The sequence below is a fragment of the Procambarus clarkii genome, chromosome 5 (genome assembly GCF_040958095.1).
Source record: "Procambarus clarkii isolate CNS0578487 chromosome 5, FALCON_Pclarkii_2.0, whole genome shotgun sequence".
Lineage (NCBI taxonomy): Eukaryota > Metazoa > Arthropoda > Malacostraca > Decapoda > Cambaridae > Procambarus > Procambarus clarkii.
Window position 1 is genome coordinate 55,472,372 of NC_091154.1, and position 27,111 is coordinate 55,499,482.

The following is a 27,111-nucleotide window of genomic DNA, read 5'->3' on the forward strand; positions in this document are numbered from 1 at the left end:
AGAGAATAGTTAATGAGTACATTTATATTGTATAATGGGAGAAAGCCCCTGGTAGCCGCGAATTAAAATAACCACCTACATTAATTGATAACTAGGAAATAGTATCTGGAAACTTTATCTGAACGAAAACACAATACCAATTTGTTTAGATATTTTTCTTAATATAAAGATCAACAGTAAGGAATCTTATTCATTATGGACAAATTAACAAAAAAAACGATAATTTTCATTGAGGACCATATATTACAGCATACTTAGTCACTTATATATTAAAAGTATTGTGTATTTTGAACCATTGGGGTTGTAAACAAACAGAACGGCCTACCCGAAAAGTCGTAACATAAAATGTTGCATATGTTTGCTAATTTATTATTTGAAATATGATTATTATTAATTTACGACAACTATAGAGGTTTCCCATTAGTTAAATTACTGTAGTCTGACTAAATGCTACTACAAAACATATATAAATCCTGGGAAAGTCACAATGACCAGCGACATTAAAGCATAGAAGGTTAAATAGTAACAGGCAACTGTCGGCGAACGAAAAATTCATTTCCAAATTTATTAGATGTTTTCCTAAATATAAAGATCGATAGGCTGGAATTTTCTGGATTATGGCCTAATTAAGGCAAAAATAGATATATTTTTACTTGAAGAACAAATATCAGAGCATAGTCAGTGAGTTATAGAATAATAAGAGTGTGGTATTTCATTGTATAACAAGAGATAGTCCATGGAAGCGATAATAGACGTAGTTTTACACAAAATAACGTCCAAAAACAGCCGTAGAGTCAAACGGCAAATGTTGACGTTCTTTTTAAGAGGACAGGTTGGGCTGGGAAGGGTAGTTGGCTGGTTGATGACAAGCCGGCGTGGAGGGAGTGGAGTAGGGGGTGTTCTTGGGTACGTTTTGCCTCCTGGTCAAAACGTTTTGTGCTACTGTAGACGTATCTTGAAGGTAGCATCTTATTCTTGTATAATATACGTAACTTCATGTAGAGAAGAGCATGCTCAATCTCTCTTGAAAGAGATTATCGTCACAACTCTCCCCCGAAGCCTGCACTTATGGGTGAAGTTACGTCTTCAGGTGGTAGAGTGGTAGGTGGAGCTGTCTCTACCTCATAAACTCTGGAGAGGGCGTCTGCTATGATGTTGTCAGAACCTTTGATGTAGAAGATCTCCAGGTTGAAATTCTGCAGATATAAAGGCCATCGTAGAAGCCGTTGAGTGTTGAATTGGGCTTGCTGCAGGAAGCGTAGGGGATTGTGGTTCGAGTAGACGGTGGTAGACCGAGCACCTTACAGGTATGATTCAAAGTGCTGCAAGTTCAGGACGATGGAGAGTAGCTCCTTTTCGATCGTGCTGTAATTCTTCTGGTGTGTTTTTAACTTGTAGCTGTAGTAGCTAACAGGTAAAACATCCTCGCCTCGTTGTTGCATCAGGACACCCCCGATGCCGGTACCACTGGCGTCGACATGGAGGATGAAAGGCTTCGTGATATCTGGCGAGGCGAGAATAGGATTAGAACAGAGCAGGAATTTAAGTTGTTCAAAAGCAATGGTCCAATTATACCGTTGCTTGGGGCTGGGTAAAGTGATCAATGGTGTCGCCACCGTACTAAAATTCTTCACAAACCTACGGTAGTAGAAGGCAAGACCAAGGAAGCGCAGGACCTGCTTTCTGGTGGTAGGCTGTGGGTAATGCTGGATGGCTTGGGTATGTATGTTTAACGGAGCTATACTGCCACTCCCTATCTCAGGACCAAGATAACGCACTTTACCTTTGGCAAAGGTGGACTTGCCCAAGTTGATGGTGAGGCCGGCTGTCAGGAGCTTGGCAAACAATCGTTGTAGCTGGAGCAGATGTTCGCTCCAGGTGTTGGTTGCCACAACGATGTCATCCAAGTAGGCGTAGGTGTTATCTAAGCCCTGGATGACGCGGTTGACAGCTCGCTGGAAGGTGGCCGGGGCATTACATAGTCCAAATGGAAGGCGTTCGTATCTGTAAAGGCCAAAGGGAGTGGTAAAGGCAGACATTTCCTTAGCTCACTCTGTAAAACACACTTGGTAGTATCCCTTGAGTAAGTCTAACTTTGATAGATACCAAGCATTACCAATGGCGTCAAGGATGTCATCTATTCTAGGTAATGGATAAGCATCCTTGATAGTCACAAGATTCAATTTCCGGTAATCGGTACACAACCTCACTTAACCTTGCGGTTTCGGCACCAAGATACAGGGTGAGGCCCAAGGGGACTCACAAGGGGTGGCCAGCCCATGACCCAGGAGGTACTGTACTTCAGCACGCATGACTTCCTTTTTGCTCGGGCTGATTCTGTAGAAAGGTTGACGAATCGGCCGGGTGTCAGGGAGTAGCTTGATGTCGTGCTGAACCACATTACACTCCTGTGGATCATCGCTGAACAACTTCTGATGTTCCTTGAAGATTCTGATGAGAGGAGCACTATTACTGTCCTGCAACTAGGTATGAAGATCATTAAGGATTTTCGAGTTGGAAGGCACAGACTCAGTGTTAGTGCTTTCGGGAGGAGAAGCAGGGAAGGTCTCACTGTGGAGGTATGGACCTTTAAAGGTGGATAATGATACCAATACAGTGGGGGGAATACCTTGATACTGCTTCAGGAGGTTGACGTGGCACAATTGGGTCTTCCGCCGCCTATCTGGAGTCTCAAGAGCGTAGTTGTGATTGTTTCTGCACTCCTTGATGCGGTAAGGTCCTGAAAACTTGTTTTGCAATGGAGAACCTGGGATAGGAAAATATGCCCACACGAAGTGTCCTGGTTTAAATTTCCTTAGTTTGCTGCATTGGTCAAAATGAGTCTTCATCCTCTCCTGACCTTCAATAGATTGTCATTAGCAAATTTACGTACTCTCTCTAGAATGTGTTTTAAGTTTTGAAGAAACTGGGGCACATTCTGAGGGTCACTGAAGGTGGTATTACGTAGAGAGTCTTTGAAAGCTTTGAGAAGAGTACGGCACTTACGTCCGTAGAGCATCTCATAAGGAGATACTCCTAGAGACTCATTAGGGACACTTCTGAAAATGCACATAATGAGGTCAAGTTGTTTATCCCAGTCCTTCAAGGTTTCATTGCAAAAGTTCTTTAGGAGTGCTTTAATAGTCTGATGACTACGTTCAAGAGAACCCTGTGAAGCAGGATGATAGGGGCTGGACAGTACCTGTGTGATGTTGAACTCCTCCAGTGTCTTCTTGAAGAGATCACTGGTAAAGTTGGTGCCACAGTCACTTTGAACTTCTCTTGGAAATCCATATTGGGTGAAGATCTTCATTAGCTGTTTCACCACAGTAGCAGCCGTAATGTTCTTTACTGGAACTGCTATGGGGAATGTGGTGGTAGGACACAAGATAGTTAGTATATAGGCGTTGCCAGAACTGGTCCGGGGTAAAGGACCAACACAGTCTATGATGAGTCTGTGGAAAGGTTCCGCAGGCACCTGAATAGGAGTCAATGGGGCCTGGGGAATTGAGATGTTAGATTTACCTGCCATCTGACATGTATGACACTGTTGCACGTACTTTTTGACGTCCTTAACCATACCTGGCCAGTAGTAGTCTTGTCTGATTCCGTGGTAGGTTTTGTTAAAACCATAGTGAGAAAGTGCTCCGTGGGCCAGGTGTAGAATATCGGGCCGTAGGCTGGTGGGAACCACTAGTTGTTTGACATTTGCCCAATCGTCGTCCTCCTTCAGCTTACTGGGTCTGTACCTGCGGTAGAGCAACTGATTCTCTAGGAAGAACCCAGGGATACTGTCAGGTTGAGTCTCAGCCTGGAAGAATAATGGTGTTAATGATTGATCTTCCCTCTGTAACTTACGGAACTCCAAACAGGTAAGATTTGGTGGTAGATTCTGAGGGTCTTGAGGGACAGCGGTAGCAGTAGAGTCAGCTGGTTGCGGGCGTGCAGCTTGTGCACGGGTGGTCACCAAAACCGGAGGAGAAACTTCATCACTTTCTTGGACCTCTGCTGAAACATACTTAAAGATGGGATTGTCCACTACAGAGTTACACACCTGGGGTTTGTCCATGATGACCAGGTTGGACGGTTGCTGATCTACTGCCAAGTCGTTGCCCCGGAGAAGTTGCACTCCAGACATGGGAAAAGGCTTTTCCCTGATAGCGACTTGGACTTCACCGGTCACAAAAGGACAATCCAGGTGGACTCTGGCGAGTGGATACGGAGTGGTAGCAGTGAGGTCAGTGATAAGGACGGTTTCTCCGGTGTAGGTGATGTTAGGCACAGCTGATTTCAATATTATGGACTGAAGATCCGCTATGTCCTTCAAGATCTTCAATTTGAAACGTCCCTCCGAATCTGTACTGCTGGCAGAGACAGTTCCAGGATACAGGTGTTTGGTGAAGAGAGAAAGATCATTAATAGGAACACCAATATTCATCACAGGCTTACCGGACTTAAGAGGAGTCGGTTTGGGTTTAGTTGTTTCATTGCCTTTGTATTGAGCTTTCCCACATCTATCTATGGTATGTCCATAGAGTTTATAATACTTACAATACAATTGAGAGCTTGCTTGGTCTGTACCTACTTTATCGTAACTATACCAAGACTTCTTACTGGAAGGTGGTTCTGGTGTAAGCCGGTGGATGAAGCTGTAGGTGTCAGCTGATTTCGCACATTTGATGTAGTCGGTTTCTTCTTTATCTGTTAAATATAAACGGACGGAAGGGGGAACACGTCTCAAGAATTCCTCAACTAGCATGAGGTTGACGAGTTCTGAAAATGTAGAGACATGTGCTGCTTCCAGCCATTTCATGAAATATCTTTTCTTGGCATTGGCAAATTCTAGAAAGGTGGTGTTACTTGCCTTTAGATAATCACGGAATTTTCGTCTGTAGCTTTCGGTGGAGAGAAGGTAGTCGTCCAAAACTGCTTGCTTCAGGGTCTGGTAGTCATTCTCAGACGCTAAGGTACTGAGAGTAACCGCAGCTCTACCTGTGAGATGCACTTTGAGAAGGGTAGACCATTGATCTGCAGGCCAGCTAAGTTTATTAGCTACGGTCTCAAAAGTGGTGAAAAAGACATCAATCTCTGTCTCAACGAATGGTGGCATTAACTTACTTGCATGGGAGACATTGAAACTTACTGGAAAACTAGCGGTAGCTTGTTGGCATTGAGTGTGGTGTGTAGTTTCCAACGTGAGTTCTTGTTGACGACATGCTATAGCCGTCTCCGCTTGCTTCTTGTCATGCTCGCGTTGTATCTCCAGGAGACGTTGTTTTGCTTCAAGCTGTACTCGCTCACGCTCTCTGAATAGGGCCATCTCACGTTCCTTTAGGGCGGCCTCTCGTTCTTGTTCTTCTTTCAAGATTGCATCTTCTTTTTCTTGCTCTTCTTTCCTGATTGCAGCTTCTTCTTTCCTGATTTGTAGAGCTTCTTTCTGTTTCTCCCGCTCGAGTTTTGCAAGTTCGAGCTTGAGTTTTATAGTTGCCAGATCATGTTTATCTGCAATAGAATAAGTTTCGTGAGTTTCAGAGTCAATCGTCCCTTCATCTAAGAGGTGATTCATTATTAAATTATGCAATTAATTTTTATTGGTTCCATGGGGAACATCTAGTTGATACTCGTGTGCAAGAGTTTGTAATTCGGTCCTCTTGGCACGACTTAAGGTTCCTATTTCACCTGCTGGATCGTTACGAAAAGCTTGGAGACGAAACATGGTGAAAAATAGCAAATAAATGTACAACGAATACTTGTGATATAGCAAGTGTCAGTAACAAGATGACGTGGCAACTGGTAACTATCCTGTGGAATTTTAACAATTAAAGTTAATTTTAGAATGGTAAATGATTAGTCAATCAAAATCGCAGGAAATCTTGTACCCGGTACTTAATGTAAGAGGATAAGGGCAAGAAAATCCTACTAAATAAATGAAACTAACTTTCTAAAACAAATGAAACATTTAATTGTTCCAAAAGTGAATAAGGTAGTCCAAGAATGTAGGCATACCTTGCCGAGTCTCTATAGGACAGAAGCAAGGGTTTTCCCATTAAATGAAATATGATACTTACAGAATTAGCGAACTTTGTGCTCTGAAAAAAGAAAGCTAATTCCCTACCTAAGTAAATATCATCATCTCTGACCGACGTGTAGGGGTGCGAGTGTCAACTGGTGACGAGAACTGCTGCTGAGGTCCCAACTCAGCAACGTAGTCCGTGCTAGAAGAACTATGGCCCTCTGTATCCTCCTTCGGTCGGATTGCAGAAGATAGAGTGCTTTGACCCGAAGACAAACCAAAGTACCAGGGTACCCAAAATGATGATCTGTCTGAGATTGAGAAATACCCTAGGGACAAAAGATGGTAAACACGAGTAATAACACGGAGGGAGGGAGGGATGCCCAATTAAAAGAATGACTGAGGCCTCCAGTCACCACGTAATCCAAAGTTATCCCACACTCACCATATGCTACTCTAGGAATGCACAATACACACAGCACCATATAAATATTAGAAGTAATGAAAATATTGAAAAGCAACTGTATCAATGGAGAGGTGTGGCGAGTGTTCGGGAGTACTGGGAAGACGTAATGCAGGCGTAATGTGCTGCATCTGTAACATAAGATTTCACCTGGGCTGTACAGAATTAGCTCCAGGATGCACAAAAAGGCAAGGAATTTACTGGGTTTGCAAAGATGACAGATTAATGTTAGAGAACATAACTAAACTGATGAAAAACATTCCCGATTCACAGAGATTACCATTCACAGACAGGCTACCAGTGATATATGCGGACTGGGAACAGTCAACATTGGATAACGACCAAAACTCAGGAACAGATAGTTTGGAGAACCGCAGCAGTAGTGTGGAGGAGGAGACTATTGTGGTACAAAATAACAGCAATATTGCAGAGCCAGGTAATATAAACGATGTGAGCAACAGTGAGACAGAGTGCATAGATGAAGGAATTGGGACGAAAAACGGAGATGGCTCCAATAAAGAGGTAGACAAGACAGTCACAGATATAAATACCTTGAAAAACGCAAAACCGGAACACATTTGCAAATTCTACGCTAAAGGAATATGCAAATATGGAAAATTAGGAGCAAAATGCCATTTTCTGCATCCTCGAAATGCAGGAACATGTTGGAGAGGGGTACATGCCGTTTTGGAACAGGGTGTAGATACTTCCACCCTAAATTATGTCAATTTTCAGTTAGGGACAAAAAATACTACAATCTTCAGTGTCCGGAATTCCATGTGAGAGGTACAGAGCGTTATAGACGGGAAGATCAATATGACACTACTGAAATTTTTTTAGAGGAAGGCAGAAACAGAGTAGTAAATATAAGAGAGAGGAACAGTCAGATGGAACCACTACAGGATTACAGAGGGGAACGGAGATACCCACAAGACTGGAATTCAAATTATCAACAAGCACACAGGTACTACACCAGACAACACCCGTCCTACTACCAAAACTGGACGAATCACTTCCAAAACGACACACCCTGGACGCAAACACAGTGGCCTCCTTACCAGAGCCTCAGATATTAACACCAAGTAAGGCTTCCAGCACTTCCACTAACACGATAACATCATTTATATTTGCCAACATCCAGGGTATAAAAACACGCAAAACCAACAAAGTTCAATTTATAGATGGTCTCCTTCATGAGGCAAATGCAGTGTTTGCAGCCCTAACAGAAACCCACACAAAGGACTTCCATGATGGTGAAATATGGATCTCAGAGTACAATCTTTTCAGATGTGATAGGAAACACCGGCTTCAGGGTGGGGTCAGCCTCTACATCAAAGACACACTCATCTGTACTGAGCTGCTAAACACCTCAAATGATATGGTGGAAGTGCTGATAATCAAAATAGAGATTTTAAATGTAGTTATTGTCCTTGTATATAAGTCACCGGAGGCAAACCCTCAGCAGTTTAAAGACCAACTAATGAAAATAGAACACTGCTTGGAAAACCTCACAAATCCAGCTCCGAACATCATCCTGCTTGGGGACTTCAACCTACGGCACCTGAAATGGAAGCACCTGGCTAATACAGTAATAACAGAAAGAATACCAGGAAGTAGCCTAAATGAACAGGCACACGCAAATGACCTGCTACGGATGTGCGACAGGTTTGCCTTAAACCAGCAAATAGTAGAACCAACTAAGAAGGAGAACACGCTGGACCTCATTTTCACTAATAATGATGAATTGATCAGGAACATAATGATTACAAATACCTGTTACTTAGATCACAATTTAATTGAAGTTATGACAACCATGGGGAGTAGACCTTCAAAACCAGTCCAGATTCCCGGTGGAGGAGATTTCAGCTAATTCAACTTCAATAATAAACAGATAAACTGGGAGCAAATAAACCAGGACTTCACAGAAATAAACTGGGAAGAACAGCTAGAAAATGCAAACCTGAACCAGTGCCTGGAAAAAATAAGCTCAGTAGCACTAGAAATATGTTCAAACCGCATACCTCTAAGAAAAAAGAGGAAGAGATGCAGATTGGAACGGGAACGTCGTTCCCTATATAGGCGAAGAAAACGAATCGCGGAACAACTTGAGAGTCGCACCCTATCTCAAGAACGGCGAAGGTTAGGTAGAGAAATAGAAACAATTGAACGGAAGCTACAAGAATCATACAAAACCCAGGAGAGGCAAAGAGAGCAAAAGGCCATCAGTGAAATAGAAAGAAATCCGAAATATTTTTTCTCCTATGCAAAATCAAGATCAAAAACCACATCTAGTATCGGGCCCCTGCGAAAGAGAGATGGAACTTTCACCGATGACAACAAAGAAATGAGCGAGCTACTGAGGACGCAGTACGACTCTGTTTTCAGCGAGCCATTAAACACACTAAAGATTGATAACCCAAATGAATTTTTCATGGATACGATACCAACATCAAATCATATATCAGACGTCACCCTATCCCCACTGGATTTTGAAGAAGCCATAAACAGTATGCCTATGCACTCTGCACCAGGCCCGGATTCTTGGAACTCCATATTCATAAAGAACTGTAAAAAACCACTATCGCAGGCCCTCCACATTCTGTGGAGATAAAGCCTAGATACTGGCGTTATTCCTGATATACTAAAAACAGCAGAGATAGCACCACTTCATAAAGGAGGAAATAAGGCAGAGGCAAAAAATTACAGACCGATAGCACTAACATCGCACATCATAAAAATTTTTGAGAGAGTGCTAAGAAGTAAAATCACAAAATACATGGAATCACAGCAACTCCATAACCCCGGACAACATGGTTTCAGAACAGGGCGCTCTTGCCTGTCACAGTTGCTGGACCACTATGATATGGCATTAGATGCTATGGAAGACAAACATAACGCGGATGTAATTTACACAGATTTCGCAAAAGCTTTTGATAAATGTGACCATGGTGTTATTGCACACAAAATGCGTTCAAAAGTAATTACCAGAAAAATAGGCAGATGGATCTACAATTTCCTGACCAACAGAACCCAATGTGTAATAGTCAACAAAATAAAATCCAGCCCATCAACCGTGAAGAGCTCAGTCCCCCAGGGTACTGTGCTTGCTCCAGTACTTTTTCTCATCCTCATTTCGGACATAGACAAGAACACAACCTATAGCACTGTATCATCCTTTGCAGATGACACTAGAAAAATGACAGGTTGGATAACAAGAACTTTTCACACTAGAGATGCTATACCGATGATGATACTTTTCAAAACGCTTGTGCTCTCTAGAGTAGAGTACTGCTGCACAATGACAGCACCTTTCAAAGCTGGAGATATTGCTGACCTGGAGAGCGTGCAGAGATCCTTTACTGCTAGAATCCACTCAGTAAAACATCTAAACTATTGGGACCGACTAAAGAGCCTAAAACTGTACTCCCTTGAGCGCAGGCGGGAGAGGTACATAATAATTTACACGTGGAAAATATTAGAGGGGCTGGTCCCAAACATGCACACAGAAATAACATCACATGAGACCAGAAGACATGGCAGGATGTGCAGAATACCCCCGTTGAAAAACAGAGGTGCAACTGGTACTCTGAGAGAGAACTCTATCAACATCAGAGGTCCGAGACTGTTCAACACGCTTCCACTACACATAAGGGGCATAACTGGCCGACCCCTCACAGTGTTCAAGAGAGAACTGGATAAGCACCTCCAAAGGATACCTGATCAACCAGGCTGTGACTCATACGTCAGGCTGCGAGTAGCCGCGTCCAACAGCCTGGTTGATCAGTCCGGAAACCAGGAGGCCTGGTCGACGACCGGGCCGCGGGGACGCTAAGCCCCGGAAGCACCTCAAGGTAACCTCAAGGTCAAGGTTAAGCCAAGTACGCTTACCGCAAATTGACGTTCTGGTACTAGTACCTGAGTGAAACTCCGTGGACAGGCTCCCATTAAATGTGACGGGAAAGTGTTGGAGTGTAGATGTTCGGCAGTCCTCCAATGGCAGGTACACTTACAAAAAAAAGATAGACTGCTTGCCTGTTTGTCTGTGGTAAAGTAAGGGAAGACACGCTAAACACAAAATATGAACAATGAAACTTTAATATAGAAAACAAATTTTAAACAAAGACAATCCCTTGGCAATGTACAGTGCAAAAGAACATGTCAAAAACATATAATATAAATGAATAATAGGGATGAAGTTTACTCTACAATAATATAAAGTTAAAGGTAAAAAATAGTCAGGTGCTGAGAATATGGCGCTTAGCTGAGAAACATCCACCTGATATACAGCGTATATCAGTTAGTTGTTCACTGCTCGAGAGCACAAGGCTATTGTGACTTCAATAGCTGGATCAAGCCCAGACATCGACTCAGGTAGAGGGCGCTGAGATGCAATGTGCAGGTGTGCAGTCGGCGAGTCACCAATCAGGAGCACGCAGGCTGGGAAGGGTAGTTGGCTGGTTGATGATGAGCCGGCGTGGAGGGAGTGGAGTAGGGTGTGTTTTTGGGTACGTTTTGCCTCCTGTTCAAAACGTTTTGTGCTACTGTAGACGTATCTTGAAGGTAGCATCTTATTCTTGTATAATATACGTAACTTCATGTAGAGAAAAGCAGGCTCAATCTCTCTTGAAAGAGATTATCATCACAATATATCAAAATATATATATATATATATATAAATATATATATTATTAAATATGACCGAAAAAGTAAGATTAATAATTCTAACAGGAATTTTCTCAATCTTTCGTACATTTCTTTTCACTGTTGGAGGTAATTCAAAAAATCAATTCTCCAAAATTCATTTTTATTTCTAGTCTAGAAATAAACTAGAAATAAAAATGAATTTTGGAGAATTGATTTTTGAATTACCTCCAACAGTGAAAAGAAATGTACGAAAGATTGAGAAAATTCGTGTTAGAATTATTAATCTTACTTTTTCGGTCATATTTAATAATATATGTCTACATGAAAGACTGCTACCAAATATATATATGTTGTACCTAGTAGCCAGAACGCACTTGTCAGCCTACTATGCAAGGCCCGATTTGCCTAATAAGCCAAGTTTTCCTGAATTAATATATTTTCTTGAATTTTTTTCTTATGAAATGATAAAGCTACCCATTTGATTATGTATGAGGTCAATTTTTTTTTATTGAAGTTAAAATTAACGTAGATATATGACCGAACCTAACCAACCCTACCTAATCTAACCTAACCTATCTTTATTGGTTAGGTAGCCGAAAAAGTTAGGTTAGGTTAGGTTAGGTAGGTTAGGTAGTCGAAAAACAATTAATTCATGAAAACTTGGCTTATTAGGCAAATCGGGCCTTGCATAGTAGGCCGAGAAGTGCGTTCTGGCTACTAGGTACGACATATATATATATATATATATATATATATATATATATATGTCGTACCTAGTAGCCAGAACGCACTTCTCAGCCTACTATGCAAGGCCCGATTTGCCTAATAAGCCAAGTTTTCCTGAATTAATATATTTTCTCTATTTTTTTTCTTATGAAATGATAAAGCTACCCATTTCATTATGTATAGGGGCAATTTTTTTTTATTGTAGTTAAAATTAACGTAGATATATGACCGAATCTAACCAACCCTACCTAACTTAACCTAACCTATCTTTATAGGTTAGGTTAGGTAGCAGAAAAAGTTAGGTTAGGTTAGGTAGGTTAGGTCGTCGAAAAACAATTAGTTCATGAAAACTTGGCTTATTAGGCAAATCAGGCCTTGCATAGTAGGCTGAGAAGTGCGTTCTGGCTACTAGGTACGACATATATATATATATATATATATATATATATATATATATATATATATATATATATATATATATATATATATACACACATTAGCACCAGAGGTGGTACCCTCACAAACTTTTTTATATATGTGTTGGAAATTTCCAACACTCAATACAACACTGTTGTATTCTCATTAATTATTACTAATTCTACTAGTCATTGAAGTGATTAAAATTAACCCAACGTAGAGTTCACATCTACTAATAATTACATCTGTACAATAAGGCTAGAATTCTTACGTCACCCGACGCCAGTATTGCGTCAGATTCCATTGTAATAAACACATTTATATCCAATGTGTCTGAGAATTGAATTTGATTCTCTATAAATAACGGTGTTCTGTGTGATAATTAATTACAGATAAACTGATCTCCAACTAAAGCCAAATAGAGCGTTTATAGTTATAGCTGTTATCTAGAAATAAAATTAACGTCACGCGGGAATGCCCTGGAGAGATTATAATTCTTCTCCATTATTTGTTTACTATCATAAAACTGGCAAATAATAATATTTAGCTCCTCCAAATAATAAACCCGTCCTAACCCGAGCATTTCAAGCATAACTGTGAGAAATGATAATATCCATAATAAATAATTTGGTTAACAAACGCAGGACGCGGAGCGGGGCGGAGAGGACGCCAGTCCACGTGTTGAAGCGCTCACGAGTAGACGTGTTCACGTGGTGCTCACGAGGAGACGCCATTACCCAGCCATCAGGGTAAACGCTATCAAATCTCCAGAAGAAAGTCGCCACTGTGAGGTGTGAAGAACCTTGCAGACAATACCTTCACCTGGTGTCAGTGTCATTCACGGAACCTGTTAAATTTGGTTCTATGTAACTTCACGTGACCGGCCAGTGAAACGCGTCAGTATCTAGGATAGGCTAGACCGGAGCCTAGGACGCGAATTTCGGCAAGCCTTAACTTACACAGTGCCCATATTAGCTAAGTATCCTTATCCTTATTTGATGCATCTAATAGGGGGTGGGTTTATAGCTGGGTAGCTTGTCGTGACGACGTATGACAACTAAAAACTACAGGTTATTATTTTCCTGATGTTTAATCTCGTTTCTTGAATATAGATTCCTAGTAGTTTAATTTGTTACTACTGAAACTAATTTGATTTACAGCGTGGGTGAAGAATTCTCCGAGCTGTCATTTCTCATGTTAATCACCTCCCAGTGTTCCATGACGAGTCCAGGGGAATCAGAAGACGAGTCGTAACTAACTTCTAAGGAATCGTCATTAAGCTAAGATTTCTTTGTATTCCTTGAATTATTATCTGTACTCTTTTACATGCAGAACCCTGTTCATTGGATTAACATGTGTTTATTATAATTATTACTATACATATTCATAATCTATGTTCCCATTAATGATAACGATAATGATTTCATAAATATTCATAGGATTAGATTATTATACATTGGACTGGTGAACGAACCACACTAGTTCCTGGACGTACTGAGTTCCAGTAATACCCCCCCAATGTAGGTGTTTGAGGGTTTGATTCATTTAATTATACAGCCCATTAATCTTTTCAGTGATCATATTCTCTAGTATTTTATCCGTAGTTACTGGTTCATCTAGGAATATTCTAATGATCATAATTTCTTAGTTTCCCTCTTTACTATAAAAGCGGGTGGTCCTTCGTAATTGATTTTCTTTACTTTAATATTTAAATAATTAGAGTCAAGCCCCAAATGTCCCACATTATGGTCCTTCGAACCGGATCAACATAAATTATAATTACAAATACTAATTAATAATAACTAATCCTTGTGTGATGTAATCAAGACTAACCCTTTTAATTAATTGTGTCAACCAACAACGTAACACATAGGTTAGCCTAAGTCACACCAATTCATTGCTACTTATACCTTATGTATAAGGTAGCACTCGTGGGACGCAGTTTATTGCCCACAACACTTAGGCCTACACTTCATACTGAAGTAAGAATCTTTAGGTCACCAGGAGCAACAGCTCATAACTTATATTAATCACTAACACCAATTATGTGTTAACCATTTGGGCTATACAAATGTTTCAATATATGGCTGTCAACAGACTGTCCATTATAGCCTGAATCCATGTTATAATTACTGATTCACTCAAGTCAGTGGATCATTAACATTTAGGGATCCAGTATACTAATATAAATTACTGATCTCATACTAGTTAATCCTTACTAACCCTGATAACATTTTATTCCACAATTAGGAGTACATTCAGGAGTTAGATAATATTTACGGCAGTAGAGTACTTGCCAAACACAATTAATTCTCTTGTGTTCATTTAATTTCTTATACACATAATATACAAGTGTATATTATATAAAATAAAAAAAAAAAAAAAAACACAGCACAATTATTTGCACATTATTGCACCACAATATAATCTTTGCCAACCTTTATTAGGTAGCAATTTAGGCTGTGATTGTGTTGAATTTGACACAAGCACAGACTAAATATAGTTGTAGTTTCTTAAGTAGAAATTCTCACGACTAGGCTTGAGCTAGTTAGTGATATATGTATTATTCTTTTTGTGCTGACCCTATCAAGGGTGGGATTAACCATTTATTGTGTAATTATATTTTATTGCATATTTCTATGTATGTCTTTGAGTGTTACTGTAAGTCTACTACCCATCCGAGGCTGATTTAGAAGAGCTAAGCTGAGGAACACCTGTAGTGAGACCAAGGTACCACTCAAATCTTAGTTGCTTATTATTAAGTAGGTAGCTAACCTCTAAATGAGGTAACTTACAACCAGCCTCAAGAAATATCAGGCTGTCAATAATTATACCTGCTCTACATCAAGGAGCAGATACCATAGCTATACAAATAGCTACATAAGCCCTATCAGGCTCAATTTACCGCAAGAATAAATCCTCTAGAAAGGAATGCAAGATTCTTGAGAACTCTTCAAGTTCGCCTAGGAGAACTGCTTATCCGATGTCATCTCTGTGTAGAAACTGACCCAGGTGACGTCTACAGAATAGCAAGTTCCATAAGGAACGCTAACAAAAAATATGATCATATCAAGCCTGTAATCGAGTCCCACAGGAATTTACTCCAGGTCGATCATACTGTCTCAGACGACTTACGTCTAACCGAATCTGATCTTGATAACTATGAACGTAGCGTTCAAACCAGGTTAGACCAATATGATAAGGTGCTTGCGAGACTAGATATTCCCGAGTGGATAGATCAGATCATTAATAGACCTGTACCCGAGTCAACACTCAGTTCAGATGAAATACTTGAGCTACCTCAAGATGAGGAGAATCCTCTAATCAATAATGATCACTACACAGGATCCACAACTGAAGTTCAACCTTCATTTTCTAACCTCTCATCTAATACAGCTTCATGTGATGATTTGTTTACAGAGTCTGACCAATTTTCAGACCAATCTTCTCAATGTTCCCTGGATTCTATAAGTTCAATACATGAGGCTACTGAATCAACTAGCTTTTCACAAGAACCCAGAGAAACAAGTGAAGCTGCAGATGAAACAAGTGAAGCTGCAATAATCAGTGAATCTGAACCAGAAGATGATAAAGCTAATGCTGCAGCAGCAGTCGAAGCTGTAATCAAAGCTGAGGCTAAGCAAGAAGCCTTAAGCAACACAAGTAATGGTCACAATTGCTCACAACAGCCTTCTAAAGTAAGTGCTAACAATGAGAAGACTATTATAAACCTTGTGCACCAATTATTAAATTTATCTTCACCAGAACAATCAGTTGACTCCCTACAAGCCTTTAGTTTCCAGCTTGAGTCACTGATGAATTCTTTCAGTAAAGAGGTGGATCACCCAACTACTGAGTGGATGACTAAAATTATCATCCAGAGAAAATTGTCTGGTGACACACTTAATAAATTATATGTATACCAGAATGGTAATACCCTGTCAATGCAGGATATATTTACAGGTCTGCGCAATATGAGCAATCATACAGCAGACCAGGCAATTAATGCTAAATCTGAATGCACCAAAACTGTACCTACATCAGTTTCCTTACCTGAAACTCCTAAAGTGACACTGTCACTAGGTAACAAAGGTGCTAATAATCAATGTAACAACAATCAGTCAAACACTGATTCATCAGTGAGGCCTAAGAGCCCCACAGGTGCTCCTAAGAGACCTAATAGTCCAAAGAGCACTCCTAATAAATCCACAGGTGCTCCTAAGAGACCTAATAGTCCAAAGAGCACTCCCAAGAGCCTGTTAATGGTTCCCCAGAGTACACCAAGTACTCACAAGAGAATAAATAACAAGCAAATGCAAGCAGCAAAACCATCACAACCTGCAAATACTGTTTTACCTAAACCGGTAAGCCCTAAACGATCTGTAAGATGGGGAATGTGCTTGTTTTGCAATCAAAAACATTCTCTGTACAAATGTACTAATTATCCTAATAGAGACACAAGAGTCAGACGACTCAAACAGTTACACAAATGTACTAGGTGTCTCAAATCCCATAATGTTAATAGCTGTGAAACCCCACTGAACACCTGCAATAGGTGTAGAAGGGGCAAGCATCATGCTGCACTGTGCAAATTAGTTAGGACAAATTATGTCAATCCTAGAATAGGAGGTAGAGAATCTACACCAGTACAGTGCTGCAAGGTGCGAGATGTGTACAGCGTAACTTCACAAGCATCTCAAGTGGATGCTGCTTTGCCTACTGCCCAACTTCAAGTGAAGAACAGAGGAGCCAAGATCACCACCCGTGGACTATTTGACCAAGGTTCCCAGAGAACTTTCATTACTCAAAGGGCAGCCGAGACACTTAATTTACAACCAATAGGACAGGTAAAATTAAACTTGTCAGGGTTCATGATAAATCGAGGAACCCATGAATACTCAGTAGTTCAACCGCTTGTACGACTAGGTAGTCATGCCAAGGCTGTCCAAGCCATTGTTGTAGATCAAATACCTTTAGACTTAAATATTAAGGGTCTGGGGTACACAGCCCACTTCCTGCAGGAACGTGAAATTAATTTGGCTGACAACAAGTTAACGTTTGACCGCCTTAACAATGTAGATGTACTAGTAGGAGCCGACTACTATTACCAGTTCATAACTGGACATGTTAAACGATTGGGAGTGAATATGCTCCAATCTGCAGGTGGCTACTTACTTACTGGTAAAGTTCTGAATGTGAACAAGCCTAAGCCTGCCAACAATAATAAATTAGTCAGCAGTAAATCAATTCTCCAGCAGCAAGCTAAAAGGAGAAACACAGCTGAGTAATAAACTCAGATTGAATGTAGTGCAATTAGTACTCGCCGAGATGTTTCATAGCTCTCAGTGAAAACTAATGGTCCGTACTCAAACAAGTACAAGTCACAGCGACCAAGCCATTGAATTCACTGCAGACCTAGAATTATTCTCGACAAGTAGTGGTTGACCACACTCAGTCTTCCTAGGTAAATTGTAATGTTGGGCTAGAGAATCTAGTACTCCCTAGGTAATTAATAATGTTAGGCTAGAGAATCTAGCACTCAATGCCACTGGCATTTCCTGAATTTAGTAATACTATGAAGTCATCAAGCAACTTCTGTAATTACAAATTCACTAGGACCACTGGTCCACTATACTTGCGCTTAAAGGTTTGCCAAGAAAACCTTCTTAATACCATGTTTTCTGCACTAAGAGTTAGTGATAAATACTTGCATCAATTTGTTTGAGTTGTTTTTCTTTCGTTTCTGCTTAATTAGTGTAGGAGCGCAGCACGAACAAACTTGCAAACTTACCAATACGTAAGTGAATTTACAGAGAACTAATAACCCGTGAAACGTTTAGGTTGGGAAAATGTTACAAACGATCTTGAATAGGATTAATCGTAACAGTAATTTAATTTCCAGCAATCTTAGGTTTCTCTTTGTTTAATGCATTATCGTTAAAATCAGCATTGTTAATTAACATGCTTCATGAGCTTAATATAGCTCACCTTAGAATTAACGTAATAATATGAGTGCTTGTTCCCCATGCGCATACGAGCTCAATATTGCTCGCCATGACAATTGAACGGTTTAATGTTCCCCATGCCACGAGCACTGCTCGCCATGATAATTGAATGATGCAATACTCCACCTCGTTAATTCGAGCTCACTGTAGCTCACCCTGTTAACCTTGTTAACGAGCTCACTGCAGCTCACCCTGTCAACACTGTTGACGAGTTTACTATAACTCACCTTGTTAACATGCTTACCGAGCTCAATATAGCTCCCCATGTTAATGAGCTCACTGTAGCTCACCCTGTCAACACTGTTGACGAGCTCAATATAGCTCACCATGTTCACGAGTTCAATATAGCTCGACCTGTTAATGAGCTCAATACAGCTCACAATGTTAATTCGAGTACATTTTTGCTCACAATTAGCTTCGTCCCTTACTTAGGTAGGTTAGAAATTTAAACCATTTATTTAGGTAGGTTTAGGGACTTTAGTTAGTGTCAACTGAGTACTAGCCTAATCTGTACTCACCATTAATTGCAGTTGACTATACTTATAGAGACTGATTTAATAAACTCAATTTCATGTAATGGTTGATTTCGTATTAACAAGTTTACAGTGTCAAGCCTATGAGCTACCATTCAATTAGCTCATAAGTCAGAATGACTAGGCTACTAATCTCACTGTCGACTCAGAATTTTCCTTGAATTTAATGAATAAACTTTTCAGTTCTCTACTTTTCTATTATTTAGCTAGTTAGCAAATTAGTTGTACCATCAGTCAGAATGACTACTGCACGGCAGTACACATTAAATTCAATTTCCTCATTTGAATTTGGGGTGATCGTGATGCTGCGTGATGTTATTGTCTAGTAACTCAATAGTTACAAGTCACAGCGACCCTAGACAGTGACCTTACTGTAGTGTCATAGTCTCCTTGATCTTAAATGACTAATAATACTTTACTGTATAATAATGTAGATTACAACTTATACAATAGCGTTATCAGTTCTTAGGAACTTTTTCTGAGTTTGCCTACGATTCAGCAGCTACGTAATACACCATTACATGTCACTGCGACCCTAGTTGTTGAGTTATTGTGAGCTTTAGAGAGTTCCTGATTACCGATAACTTAATCATTTAATGTTTCAATATTTAATACATGTTTCCACTAAGGGAAACTACAAGCCTATTATAGTTCTTAACTAAGAGCAAATAACTTTACACCCAATTTAAGCAACCATGATGATACTGTGGTGTGGTGTCAAGTAACAAACCATTACCAGTCACTATGACCCAAGACATTCCCATCACAGTAGATTCTGTTGTTTAAATTGTGTGATTTAAATTCTTTAATTATTGTGTAGACTATAAATAACATGTTTCATTTGACATGAAATTAGCAAGACTTAAGTTTCTTGCAAGTCCTTGACAAATACGGGACATTCGTAATGTGTGTACTAACATACTAACATACTAATATACTAATATTAAACTCAACTTCGGGATAGGTGTCAGTACTCCACATAATAATAATAATAATAATAATAATAATAATAATAATAATTTTTATTTAGGTAAAGGTACATACATAAAGAGATTTTACAAAGTTTGTTGGCTTTATAGATATAGCTAGTACATACAATGCCTAAAGCCACTATTACGCAAAGCGTTTCGGGCAGGAAAAACACTAATGACTAAAGCTTAAAACTAATGGGTAAAAAGAAAAAAATGCGTTGAGTACAAATAAAAATAGAGGTAAAAGAGGGGGGAACATTGTTGAAAAAGCAGCACAAATACAATTACAAATTATTACAGAAAAATACATTCAAACAGCGTTGATTTGAAAAACAAAAAAAAAACAATAACATACATGGGTTGACAATAGAGGGGTAAGGTAGGTTACAGGGAATTTATTAGGTATAGCTTCGTTTTTAACTTAAACTGGTTGAGAGAGGTACTGTCTTTAACATGGTTGGGAAGGTCATTCCACATTCTGGGCCCCTTGATTTGTAGAGCATTTCTGGTTTGATTAAGTCGTACTCTAGGAATATCAAAACTGTATTTATTTCTGGTGTGGTGCTCATGGGTTCTGTTACAACCTTCTATGAAGCTTTTGAGATCAGGATTGGCATTATAGTTTAGCGTTTTATATATGTATAATACACATGAGAGAATGTGCAGTGACTTAATGTCTAACATATTCAGAGATTTGAGTAGGGGTACCGAGTGATGTCTGGGGCCAGAATTGGATATTGTCCTAATAGCAGCTTTGTGTTGAGTAATTAGAGGACGTAAGTGATTTTGGGTAGTAGAGCCCCAAGCACAAATACCATAGGTGAGATATGGATAGATAAGGGAGTAATAGAGAGTCACCAGGGCAGGGCATGGTACATAATATCTGATCTTAGAATGAATGCCCACAGTTTTTGAAACTTTTTTTGATATGTTGAGAATGTGTCCCTGGAAATTCAGCTTGTGGTCAATGAGAATGCCAAGGAATTTGCCATCTCATTTGTTACAAATTTGGGTATTGTTTATTTTGAGATTTATTTGATTAGAGGATTTATTGCCAAAGAGAATATAGAAAGTTTTGTCAATGTTAAGGGTGAGTTTGTTGGCAGTTAGCCACAGATGGACTTTATTTAGCTCAGTATTTACTGTGGCATTTAGAGCAAGGGGATCAGGACTGGAGTAAATGAAGGTTGTGTCGTCAGCAAATAGAATTGGTTTGAGGTGTTGGGAGGCATTTGGAAGGTCATTAATGTAGATGAGAAAGAGGAGAGGGCCAAGTATGCTGCCCTGGGGAACACCAATGTTGATGGGTAGGGTGGGTATTATTACATTACACTATGACCCTAGAATCCTCCCCCCGGAGTTATGTTGGAAATTTCCAACACTCAATACAACACTGTTGTATTCTCATTAATTATTACTAATTCTACTAATCATTGTAGTGATTAAAATTAACCCAACGTAGAGTTCACATGTACTAATAATTACATCTGTACAATAAGGCTAGAATTCTTACGTCACCCGACGCCAGTATTGCGTCAGATTCCATTGTAATAAACACATTTATATCCAATGTGTCTGAGAATTGAATTTGATTCTCTATAAATAACGGTGTTCTGTGTGATAATTAATTACAGATAAACTGATCTCCAACTAAAGCCAAATAGAGCGTTTATAGTTATAGCTGTTATCTAGTAATAAAATTAACGTCACGCGTGAATGCCCTGGAGAGATTATAATTCTTCTCCATTATTCGTTTACTATCATAAAACTGGCAAATAATAATATTTAACTCCTCCAAATAATAAACCCGTCCTAACCCGAGCATTTCAAGCATAAATGTGAGAAATGATAATATCCATAATAAATAATTTGGTTAACAAACGCGGGACGCGGGGCGGAGAGGACGCCAGTCCACGTGTTGAAGCGCTCACGAGTAGACGTGTTCACGTGGTGCTTACGAGGAGACGCCATTACCCAGCCATCAGGGTAAATGCTATCAAATCTCCAGAAGAAAGTCGCCACTGTGAGGTGTGAAGAACCTTGCAGACAATACCTTCACCTGGTGTCAGTGTCATTCACGGAACCTGTTAAATTTGGTTCTATGTAACTCCACGTGACCGGCCAGTGAAACACGTCAGTATCTAGGATAGGCTAGACCGGAGCCTAGGACGCGAATTTCGGCAAGCCTTAACTTACACAGTGCCCATATTAGCTAAGTATCCCTATCCTTATTTGATGCATCTAATAGGGGGTGGGTTTATAGCTGAGTAGCTTGTCGTAACGACATATGACAACTAAAAACTACAGGTTATTATTTTCCTGATGTTTAATCTCGTTTCTTGAATATAGATTCCTAGTAGTTTAATTTGTTACTACAGAAACTAATTTGATTTACAGCGTGGGTGAAGAATTCTCCGAGCTGTCATTTCTCATGTTAATCACCTCCCAGTGTTCCATGACGAGTCCAGGGGAATCAGAAGACGAGTCGTAACTAACTTCTAAGGAATCGTCATTAAGCTAAGATTTCTTTGTATTCCTTGAATTATTATCTGTACTCTTTTGCATGCAGAACCCTGTTCATTGGATTAACATGTGTTTATTATAATTATTACTATACATATTCATAATCTATGTTCCCATTAATGATAATGATAATGATTTCATAAATATTCATAGGATTAGATTATTATACATTGGACTGGTGAACGAACCACACTAGTTCCTGGACGTACTGAGTTCCAGTAATACCCCCCCCCCCAATGTAGGTGTTTGAGGGTTTGATTCATTTAATTATACAGCCCATTAATCTTTTCAGTGATCATATTCTCTAGTATTTTATCCATAGTTAGTGGTTCATCTAGGAATATTCTAATGATCATAATTTCTTAGTTTCCCTCTTTACTATAAAAGCAGGTGGTCCTTCGTAATTGATTTTCTTTACTTTAATATTTAAATAATTAGAGTCAAGCCCCAAATGTCCCACAATATGTATATATATATATATATATATATATATATATATATATATATATATATATATATATATATATATATATATATATATATATTATTAAATATGACCGAAAAAGTAAGATTAATAATTCTAACACGAATTTTCTCAATCTTTCGTACATTACGCTTCACTGTTGGAGGTAAATCAAAAATCACTTCTCCAAAATTCATTTTTATTTCTAGTCTGACGCGACACGGGCGCGTTTCGTAAAACTTATTACATTTTCAAAGACTTCACGAATACACAACTGATTAGAACGTATCTCTGATTTTATATCTACATTTGAGTGAGGTGGGAAGGGTGATGTGGCATTAACACAAGACAGAACAGGAGGGGATATAAATAGGGTATTAAAAGTATCAACACAAGACAGAACAGAAACAATGGGTATTGAATAGAAGTGTTTGTAGAAAGCCTATTGGTCCATATTTCTTGATGCTTCTGTATTGGAGCGGAGTCTTGAGGTGGGTAGAATATAGTTGTGCAATAATTGGCTGTTGATTGCTGGTGTTGACTTCTTGATGTGTAGTGCCTCGCAAACGTCAAGCCGCCTGCTATCGCTGTATCTATCGATGATTTCTGTGTTGTTTACTAGGATTTCTCTGGCGATGGTTTGGTTATGGGAAGAGATTATATGTTCCTTAATGGAGCCCTGTTGCTTATGCATCGTTAAACGCCTAGAAAGAGATGTTGTTGTCTTGCCTATATACTGGGTTTTTTGGCTTCTAACGGCTTCTCCAATGGTTTCATCGAAGACATCATAAGAAGGAAAGTGAAAAGCCATGCAACCTCTGAAGAGACAACTAACACAACACCTATACCCCCTATTAGACTATTTTACAGGAACTTCTTTTCCACAGCTCATAAAACGAAGGAAAGGGTCCTGAAAGATATTGTTAATAGAAACGTTATCCCTACAGACAAAAATCAGAGGATACAACTGACGATTTACTATAAAACCAGAAAAATGGCCAGCCTACTCATGAGAAACTCTCCAGACACAAAACAGAACGCTTTAAAAGAGACTAATGTCGTCTATGCCTTCAAATGCCCGCTTGGGGACTGTAAGCTCCAAAAAACCCAGTATATAGGCAAGACAACAACATCTCTTTCTAGGCGTTTAACGATGCATAAGCAACAGGGCTCCATTAAGGAACATATAATCTCTTCCCATAACCAAACCATCGCCAGAGAAATCCTAGTAAACAACACAGAAATCATCGATAGATACAGCGATAGCAGGCGGCTTGACGTTTGCGAGGCACTACACATCAAGAAGTCAACACCAGCAATCAACAGCCAATTATTGCACAACTATATTCTACCCACCTCAAGACTCCGCTCCAATATAGAAGCATCAAGAAATATGGACCAATAGGCTTTCTACAAACACTTCTATTCAATACCCATTGTTTCTGTTCTGTCTTGTGTTGATACTTTTAATACCCTATTAATATCCCCTCCTGTTCTGTCTTGTGTTAATGCCACATCACCCTTCCCACCTCACTCAAATGTAGATATAAAATCAGAGATACGTTCTAATCAGTTGTGTATTCGTGAAGTCTTTGAAAATGTAATAAGTTTTATGAAACGCGCCCGTGTCGCGTCAGACTAGAAATAAAAATGAATTTTGGAGAAGTGATTTTTGATTTACCTCCAACAGTGAAGCGTAATGTACGAAAGATTGAGAAAATTCGTGTTAGAATTATTAATCTTACTTTTTCGGTCATATTTAATAATATATGTCTACAGGAAAGACTGCTACCAAAATATATATATATATATATATATATATATATATATATATATATATATATATATATATATATATATATATATATATATATATTGTGACGATAATCTCCTTCAAGAGATTGAGCCTGCTCTTCCCTCCAAAAATACGTCGCTACAAATATATAAAACTACTATGGAAGAAATGTCCAACAACGACAACAACATCTCCAAGGTTTGCCAGAGAGCAAAACGTATGCAGCCAGGAACACCTGCTCCACCTCAAACCGCCAAACTACCTGTCTTGTCGCCAGCTCCTCGCTGATTGGCTGCGAGACTAGCTGCAACTGCACTCCACCCACGATACTACTTGATGTCTGGGGCCGCCACGACCTCAGTCTTCAGAATATTCAGTGCTTTCATACGGTTAACACGTCTTCTTGGTAGACTAAGCTGTGGCTTACGTGTACTAAGAGAGGTGATAGCTTAAAGCCAATATTCCTGCACCTCTCATTTTATTGTATATTGCACAGCTTGTTATTGCTCACTTGTCTTAACGTAACTTTTCATTTTGTCATTTGATTATTCTTATTATATTGATTGATTGATTTTATTATACGAATTTGTATGTCCATTTTATTCATGTTTTGATTTCTTTAACGTAATTAAAATTCCATTGTTAAAATTTACTTGTGTTTTGTGTGTCTTCTCCTTACCTTACCACAGACGAAGTTCCAGATTTTCTATTTTTTTTTTATTCTATGTGACGAGGCCATACCCCTAGCTTTGAACAGCCGAACACCAACGCGTTACCGTCACATATTATATGGGGGCCTGTCCGGGAGCTTCACTCAGGTACTGGTGCCAAGTGGTAATTTATGGTAAGCGTATTTAACTTTGTTAACATAGCTTTTACTATTTTTCATATTCAATTTCAATTTTTATATGGTGCGGTGTATTGTGCATTACGAGAGTAGCATATGGTGAAGGTGAGACAACTTTGGATTACGTGGTGACTGTAGGCCGCAGTCATACTCTTAATTGGTCATCTCTCCCTCCGTGTTATTACTCGTGTTTACCATCTTTGTCCCTTGGATATTTCTCATTTTTGACAGATCATCATATTGGTACCCTGGTACTGTGGTCTGCCCCGGGTCAAGTGCACCCAATCTTCTGCAATCTGACTGTAGGAGGACAAAGAGGGCCATAGTTACTCTAGCTCGAACTTTAGTTGCTGAATTGGGACCTCAGCAGCAGTTCTCGTCACCCGTTGACACCTCGCACCCCTACACGTCAGTCAGAGATGATGATACATACAACGGTAGGGAATTAGCTTACTTTTTCAGAGCACAAAAGTTCGCTAATTCTGTAAGTATCATATTAAATTACAGTAGGAAAAACTTGCTTTATGTCCTATAGAGACTCGGCAAGGTATGCCTACATCTTTGGACTACCAATTTTACTTTTGAGGCAATTAACTGTTTCATTTGTTTTCGAAACTCTGTTTCATTTGTTAGTAGGATTTTCTTGCCCTTATCCTCTTACATGAGTACCGGGTACAAGATTTCCTGCGCCTTTGATTTAAATTAATCATTTAACATCTTGTACTTAACTTTAATTGTTAAAGATCCCACAGGATAGGTACCAGTTGCCACGTTGTCCTGTTTCTGACATTCACTATAACTGAATATTCGTGTTACATTTATTTGCTAATTTCACCATGTTTCGTCTCCAAGCTTTCCATGCAAATCCAGCAGGTGAAATAGGGACTTTAAGTCGTGCCAAGAGGACTGAATTACAAACTCTTGCACATGAGTATCAACTAGAAGTTCCCTACCAAGCCAACAAAAATGACCTACACAACCTGTTGCTGGATTACTATTTAGAGCAAGGTAAGATAGACTCTGAAACTCATGAAACTTACTATATTGCAGATAAAACTGACTTGGCAACGATGAAACTCAAACTAGAGCTGGCCAAGATTGAACGTGAGCAGCAAAAAGAAGCGGCTGCCATACGAAGGGAAGAACACGAACGCGAAGCTGCTTTGAGGAGAGAAGAACACGAACGTGAGGTCGCATTACTCCGTGAACGTGAACGAGTACAGCTTGAAACCAAACAACGCGAGTTGGAGATGCAACGCGAACATGACAAGCAACAAGCGACTCTGGCTCTAGAGTGTCGTCAACGCGAAATCGCCTTGGAAACTTCACACTTCACTCAACGCCAGCAAGCTACTGCCAATCTTCCCGTCAGTTTTAATATATCACATGCAAGTAAGTTAATGCCATCCTTTGTAGAAGCAGAAGTTGATGTGTTCTTCACCACCTTTGAAACCCTTGCTAATCAACTCAGTTGGCCTGTCGACCAATGGGCCACACTTCTCAGAGTCCATCTTACAGGTAGAGCTGCAGTCACACTCAGTACTTTGGCGTCTGAGAATGACTACCAGACTCTGAAACAAGCAGTGTTGGACGCTTACCTCCTCTCTACAGAAAGCTATAGAAGGAAATTCCGTGACCACCTGAAGGCAAGTACCACTACCTTCCTCGAGTTTGCTAACACAAAACGGAGATATTTCATGAAATGGCTGGA

At 39.6% G+C, this 27,111-nt stretch overlaps 2 protein-coding genes across 2 annotated transcripts in view; both read right to left on the reverse strand.

Moving 5' to 3' along the window:
- LOC138351009 (zinc finger protein ZFP2-like) overlaps window positions 1-27,111 on the reverse strand; it is a 176,587-nt gene that overhangs the window by 48,400 nt on the left and 101,076 nt on the right. The window lies entirely within an intron of this gene.
- The window catches only part of LOC138352257 (uncharacterized), a 99,439-nt gene that overhangs the window by 41,671 nt on the left and 30,657 nt on the right, over window positions 1-27,111 (reverse strand). The window contains exons 2-3 of the mRNA XM_069304622.1: window positions 5,751-5,802; window positions 5,219-5,437 (exon numbers count right to left, since the gene is read on the reverse strand). Of these exons, the coding sequence (XP_069160723.1) occupies window positions 5,219-5,437; window positions 5,751-5,802 (271 nt within the window). The remainder of the gene's footprint in view (window positions 1-5,218; window positions 5,438-5,750; window positions 5,803-27,111) is intronic.